Below are 6,998 nucleotides of genomic sequence, written 5' to 3'. Positions count from 1 at the left end.
CAAACCTGCTGCAAGTTCATAGCTGTGAGCACAAAACCACTGCAAAGCTGCAGTTCTGATCACAAACCGATGACAAACACGGGTTCGTGATCCCAAAACCACTTCAGCTTTGCAGCGGCGCTCACAGGATCAGTGAACCCGTGTCTATGAGCACTGGGGGGCTGCATCTCCCCATTGCCCTCCCAAACCCCCCCCAGCTGCAGCTGCAGCAATGGAGCCGGCCCAGAGCTGCCATTTCCCATCCCCAAACCCCATCTGCAGTGGCAAAACCCCACTGCACCGGTGCCTCCTGCAACCAACCAACCTGATCCACCCCCTGTGCCGCCGCTCCCGCGAGAGCAGCCGCCAGATCCCGCTATGGGGGGGACCAGGAAGGGACAATGTGGGGACCCCACCTCAACCGCAGCCTCCGGATCGCTCATGGGCTCCCTATGGGCGGCCACCGAGCCCTTGGCATCCCTTTGCTGCAGGCTCCTTGCTCCAAAACCCCTTTCCTGGGAGCTTCTGGGGCTGCGAGAGGAAAGCGGATGCGTGGTCGGGATGAGCCCGAAATCCCGGCCTTTTGCCTTCCTCTTCCCTGTGTGACGGCGGGAGCGGGGACCCTCCTCTTCCTGGCTGCCTCAGGGGTCCCATTGCCTCCCAATGGATCACTTCAACATCCGCCATTGCCAATCCCCCCATCCACAGGGATTTGTCACTAAAACCCGGCCAAGGAGGCTCTTGGCAAGAGGAGGACGATCAAACTGATGTAAAACACTAAACCCCACCAATCCCCGTGCCCAGAATGAGTGGAAACGGGCTTACGCTGCGGTGCTGTCCCCCCCGGCAGGATGGTGCTGGCTCCCACAGGGAAAGGAGCCCTTTCCTTAAGCCCTGGCTCTCATTAAGCTCATTAAAGCCCCGGGGTTTGCTCTGGCAGGAAAAGCTCCGGGGAGGAGCATGCGGGGTTGCTATGAGGCCAAGATGCAGTAAAAGTCCCCTTAGGATGCGTGTGTTCCCCACCAGGAGCCTCTGCAGCCACCCCAGGGCAGTAAATTTACCCCCGCTGGGGTAATTGAGGCCTTTGTGCCCCCGTCCGGCAGGAAAAGCTGTGGGTAAATCCCCAACCCGAGCTCCAAATCCCCCACAGCGGGGGCTGGAGTATCCCTGCTCCGGAGCTAAATCCCAGCTCTGACCCACAGCCCATCGCTGCCCCAAAGGCTTTGGGAAGCATCCAGAGAACCGGAGATGCACAGGGAGGGGGACAGGGCGAATGGATGGGATTTAGGGCATTTCAGGTCCCTGCCTCGAGGCTCCCCCCAGTGATGGGGATGCCAAAACCCCCCCTTTTCCCCCCATTTCTTTCCTTACCTTCCTCTCCTGGAGTCTTTCCCAACCATAAAGCCACTGCTAAGCAACGAGCGTGTGTTGTGCTTTGCTGTCCAAGACGGTCTCCTCGACACCAGCAAGGAGGGGGAACCACAAAACCACATCCCAGCCCCTCCGAGGGGGGAACCACATTCCTCTTGGGCATCAAAAGTGTTTGGAAGCACGTGGAAGCAGTAATCCCTCACCTGGGTGCGCAGCCTCGCTGCCAGGCACAGTGAGGCTCTGACACCATCATCCAGTTGGGAATGGAAGCCATGCAAACCCAAAACACTGGGAAAAATAAAACAGGAGCAGGATTCTGGACCCCAAAAAAGCACCATAGAAATAGGTAAGAAAATATTTATTTGTGTCAAGAGGAATCTCAAGCCCAGCTCTGTCAAAGAGACCAACGACGTCCCGTCCTTCATAAACTGACGAGGTAAAACCGCGTCTTCCCAAAAGACAGCGGGAAAAACAAAGTTCCCCCAGCAAGAAATGAGGAATTGCAGCATGGAAAGGCAGAGGTCCAGCTCCCCACCCCCTGCACCGTGGAGGTAAGCACTCAGGAGGAGATCAGGGCGACGCTCAGCGTTGCATTCGTCAGGATCGTGCAGGTGAGATGAATCCAGGAGGATGCTCCCATGGAGGGAAGGGATTTTCCAGCCCAGATACACGTGGAGCAGCTCCAGCACATAAACCTTTAGTAAAATCCAGCGCTGGGAGCACTCCCTCCCCCTCTCGTGATCAAGGGGAGGTGATGAAGCTGATGGCTTGTTCTTCCCAATGGAGAAGCCTCGGGAGGTTTCCTGCGATCCAGGCCGGAAAGCCCCCCAAGAGAGAGCACTGGTGTGGAGCGTTTGAAGGCACGTGTGTGTTTGCTTCCTGGCATTTACTGCAGGGTTTGGATGCCAGGCGGGATTTAAGGGCAGGAGCGGGGTGTCCCGAAGCTGCTGCTTTGGTCCTGAAGGAATCCCAATGATCCCAGCACCCGTGCAGGGAAGAGCAGCTGAGAGGATGGGGTCAGAACTGAACCCAGCCGGTGTTTGTCTGGGTAGAAGCTGACCTGGAGAAGAAAAAGGGGGAAAATCAGGTTTTAGATGCCAAAAGGGCCCACGGGACACAGGGAGGGTCCTGCAAGATCAGCCCAAACTTCCCAGAGGAAGATGGGGAGGAAGAGGAAGGCAGCACCCACAGCCCTGCGCCGCACTGAGGCAATGTGCAACAGTCAGAGCTGCTCTGAAATCCCAAAGGGGTGCTTGGGTGCAGCTATGCCCCCCAACCCCACAATGGGTTTGTCCAGTGAAAGGAGCATGGATCAGACCCCACATCCAGGGAAAGGAGCAGGAATCAAACCCCACATCCAGGGAAAGGAGCAGGAATCAAACCCCACATCCAGGGAAAGCAGCAGGAATCAAACCCCACATCCAGGGAAAGGAGCAGGAATCAAACCCCGCATCCAGGGAAAGGAGCAGGAATCAAACCCCACATCCAGGGAAAGGAGCAGGAACCAAACCCCACATCCAGGGAAAGGAGCAGGAATCAAACCCCACATCCAGGGAAAGGAGCAGGAATCAAACCCCACAGGGCCTCACCCTGAAGCTTTGGCAAAGTCTCCCCACACATCACTGGTGGAGGCAGCGGGAGCAGCAGTCGGCTGTGGCCAGGACAAGAGGGAGTCTGTCGGCACCAGGGAAGTCAGGAAAAGAGAAAACAAACACCAGGGGTTATTTCCCACTCTTATTCCCCAATTCCCAGCTGTTTCCCCCATTTTGATGGATAAAACAGAGCCTGAAGAGCTTTACAGCCACCGCTGCGCGAGCACGGACCTGTGATGGGGGTGCCTGGCAGCTGGGTAGGATTGGGGAGTGAAGATGGGTGCTCTCCAGAAGGAAGTTTTCCTCCAGGAGGTGGTGGGAGCAAGCTCAGGCCTCCAGGAGCCACAGGACGGGGTCTGGTGGTTCCCGCTGCTCCTTCCTTTTTCTTCATGTTCTGAAAGAAAAGAGGCAAATTTGGGTTTAAACCCGGAGCCAGAGTGTGATTCCTCCCAGCCACAGCTTCCCAAAGCCAAACCCCTTGATCCTGGGGGAAAAACCCGCTTTGCAGCAATATCCCACTGCAAAAGGGGTCAGACCAAGGATGGGTTTACCCTCAAATCCCCACCACGAACCCACAGACCCAGCTCTGGAACTGGGAATCGTAACACAACCAAATCCCTGCCTGCAGCGTTACCATGAAGGGCTCTGCGCAGGGATTTTGGGGACAAGCTGCTGCTTCCTCTTGTTCCACCCAAGGGAAAGGTGGGATTGAGCTGGAAGAGCTCCTCACCGCAATGTTGAGTTTGATGGTTTGTCCCTCCTTGAAGCCCAGATCCAGTTTGGGGCCCTGCTCGGGGTTCTCGGCCTGCCTGGCCAGCTCACTCTGCTGCTTCACCCACCTGCAGCAACCAGAGAAGCAGGAAAGGAGACGTCAGGAACCAGCCTGAGGCTCTCCCGGATCAATCCAGCCCCAAATCATCCCCCTCTGCCTGGCAGCAGTGATTCAGAGGTGCTGGATGGGAGCTGCCACCTTCCCTGCTGGAGCAATGCAGCAGCATCCCAGTGCTGCAGGAGCAGCCCCTTACAGATGGCATGAGAAAAGAAGGAAAGGAATTAAGGAATTTGCCCAGTTTTGGACTGGGAAGCCCAGTTTGGGACGCTGCTAATGCAGAGTGGGCAGTATCTGAGTGAAGGAGAGCTGCCTGCACAGCGAAACAGCGGTTTCCACCTCTTCACATCACTCAAGTGTGCCTCCCACTTCCTCTCCACCACTTCTGGTGAACACTGACACAAAAATGGAGCTGAGAAGACACAGGGAGAGGCACAAACTCACTTAAAGTGGTCCTGGAGAGCAACGTTGAAGTCAAAAGCATCCCCTCGGTCAACAAAGCCAACTCCAATAAAAGCACGGCGGCCTGGAAAGGAGGAACGGGAAGGGTTGGAATTGCAAAGCAGCTGAGGAAGAGGGATGGGACATCCCATCGTGCCTGACGCCTCCTCCAGCAGGAGCTGGGCCCATGGAGGCTGAGATACAAGGCTGGGAATATCTTCTGTTTGCTGGTTGTATGGACAGGAGAAGAGAAGGCTCCTGAAGACTCCAGGAAACCAGGAGAGGGGCTTGGGACAAGGGCCTGTAGGGACAGGCCAAGGGGAATGGCTTGAACCTGCCAGAGGGGAGCCTGAGATGAGCTCTTAGGCAGAAGCTCTTCCCTGTGAGGGTGCTGAGGCAGGGTGAGTAAAACCAGCTTTTACATTCCCATAAGTGAGTGAAAGCAGAGGGAGGCATCAGGATGATGATCCTGCATCCTCATGCCAACCCCAAGCAACAAGATCAAGTCGGTTTTAACTCCTGGTGGAGGCCAGAGCATGTCTGAACCATGGGAGTGACAGAACTCATCCCTCTGCCACTGGATGCAGGGAATATTTGGCACTTGAAAGCAAGAATCCTTCACAAATGAGAGTAGTGAGGGCAATGAGGATGTCCTGAGGTGACTCCCCCAACACGTGCCCCATGGATCAGGACGTACCGTTCCCATCTTCCACCCGGATGACAAAGTATCTGCTGGAGTCTGTCACACTCTCCACAGCGATGCCAGGGAACTGCTCCACTGGTGCCTGGGCAAAAAGCTCCCCTGGAAAAACAACAGAACCATGGAATGGTTTCGGTTAAAGGGACCTGAGAGCTCCCCCAGCTCCAACCCCTGCCACGGGCAGGGACCCCTTCCACTGGAGCAGCTTGCTCCAAGCCCCTGTGTCCAACCTGGCCTTGAACACTGCCAGGGATGGGGCAGCCACAGCTTCTCTGGGCACCCTGGGCCAGCGCCTCAGCACCCTCACAGGGAAGAGCTTCTGCCTAAGAGCTCATCTCAGTCTCCCCTCGGGCAGGTTCAAGCCATTCCCCTTGGCCTGTCCCTACAGGCCCTTGTCCCAAGCCCCTCTCCAGGTTTCCTGCAGCCCCTTTAGGCACTGGAGCTGCTCTCAGGTCTCCCCTTCAGGAGCCTTCTCTTGTCCAGGCTGCCCCAGCCCAGCTCTCTCAGCCTGGCTCCAGAGCAGAGCTGCTCCAGCCCTCGCAGCATCTCCATGGCCTCCTCTGGACACATCCCCCTGCAGTAGCTGCGGTGAGAAGGGATCTGATGGATCCAGCCCCTTCTCCCCTCCTTACCCGTGCTCTTATCCTCCAGCTTGATGAAGGCAACGCTGCCCCTGGCTGTGACCCGCATCCTGCCGCTCCACGCCGGCTGCTCCAGCTGCCACTCCGCAGCCCTGGAGGATGAGGAAACAGCACATCCAGACCCACGGTAACATCCCCATGGAGCCCATCTGCCTCAGCAACAGCACCGAGAGACCCCCCTGCACCTCTGGAAGGAGGAAGCTCCTCCGGACACCTCTCGCTTCACCCCAAAAGGGCTGCAGCCCGCATAAACAGCCGGCAGGGACCGAGCAAGAGGTTTCGCTTCCCTTTCGGCAGCAAGAAAGCAGCTTCTTGGGGGTGCAGGGCCCTGCTTGCCTCATAGCCCTCAGGGGCAGGGATGGCGGATGAGGGGTACGGGGCACGGAGGAGGGGCAGCTCCCGAGCACCCCGCGGTCCCCCACGCCAGGAGAGCGCCATGGGCCCCTCTGCGGGGACCGAAGCACCGGGCAGGGCTGTGGGGACGGCGGAGGCCGCACCTGTACCCGCGGTTGGAGGCCCGCGGCGGCAGGCGGTAGACGTGCACGGCCGGCTTCACACACAACACCGCCTCGTACTCCTCCGCCGCCGCCGCCATTGCGGCGCCGCTCTGCCCCGCCGCCTCCATGGTACCGCCCTGCTCGCAATGGGTGGGGTGGAGGGGAGGGGCTTCAGCAGCCGCCACTGCCGTCGCCGCGCCCCCTGGCGGGCGGGAGGGTGCACTGCAAGGGGTTGGCGGGGGGACTGGGAAGCAGCCTGTGCCGCAGTCACTGAGACACGTTTTAAACCGATTTCATCGTTAAAGGACATTAAAATATGAATTAATAAGAAATAAATAATTATTTAATAACAATTAATTGATAACAATTAATTAGTAAGAATTAAAAGGGAGCCGGGGCCGCTGGGAGCTGCCAGCACACCTCAGTTCAGCCAGAGGCACCCAACAGCCCCTTACCCTGCTCCTCCAACGGTCATCCAGCACAGCACCAAGCAGGGACGTCAGCACATGGCAAGAGCATTAAGAACATTCAATTAATTACATTAATTTACTTAATTAAAATTAATTTATTAAATTATCATCATTATTATTATTAAAATTAATTAATTAAATTATCCCTTTTTTCCCCCCTCCATGGTGGGAGGCCGTCCAGGCACAGCTCATGCCAGCTCTGCAAACCACATCTTCCCTCTGAGCATTGCTCCTTCCCCCTCCTCAGCGAGCCCAAAAATGGGACAAAATTCCACCTTTTCGGCTTCATACCAGCACAATGGCCAAAACCCTTCCCTTTTCTTACCTTCCCAAGGGATTTTTAAGGCTCTGCTCACACTGGGAGCTCATCCATCACCAACCCCCTTCCTGCAGCGGTCCCTTTGGAATGGGGATGGATAAAGCAGAACCAAACAGATTTTGTCGTTAAAAGTTTAAAGACATTTATTTAAAATACAAC

At 56.6% G+C, this 6,998-nt stretch overlaps 1 protein-coding gene across 1 annotated transcript; it reads right to left on the bottom strand.

Annotated features, from left to right (window-relative positions):
• Positions 1–1,693: 1,693 nt before the first annotated feature.
• On the bottom strand, positions 1,694–6,164 carry NECAP2 (NECAP endocytosis associated 2). Its single transcript, XM_080631148.1, has 8 exons — positions 6,051–6,164; positions 5,545–5,645; positions 4,910–5,014; positions 4,216–4,297; positions 3,673–3,781; positions 3,174–3,336; positions 2,940–3,024; positions 1,694–2,410 (listed from the first exon to the last, which is right to left on the bottom strand). Exons 1-8 carry the CDS (start codon positions 6,146–6,148, stop codon positions 2,368–2,370), a joined length of 786 nt encoding a protein of 261 aa, XP_080487274.1. The 5' UTR covers positions 6,149–6,164; the 3' UTR covers positions 1,694–2,367.
• Between the last annotated feature and the right edge of the window lie 834 nt (positions 6,165–6,998).

The sequence above is a fragment of the Psittacula echo genome (genome assembly GCF_963264785.1).
Source record: "Psittacula echo genome assembly, chromosome: 17".
In the NCBI taxonomy this organism is placed as follows: domain Eukaryota; kingdom Metazoa; phylum Chordata; class Aves; order Psittaciformes; family Psittacidae; genus Psittacula; species Psittacula echo.
Note: the sequence above shows the minus strand (reverse complement) of the source record. Positions and strands in the feature narration are given on the sequence as shown.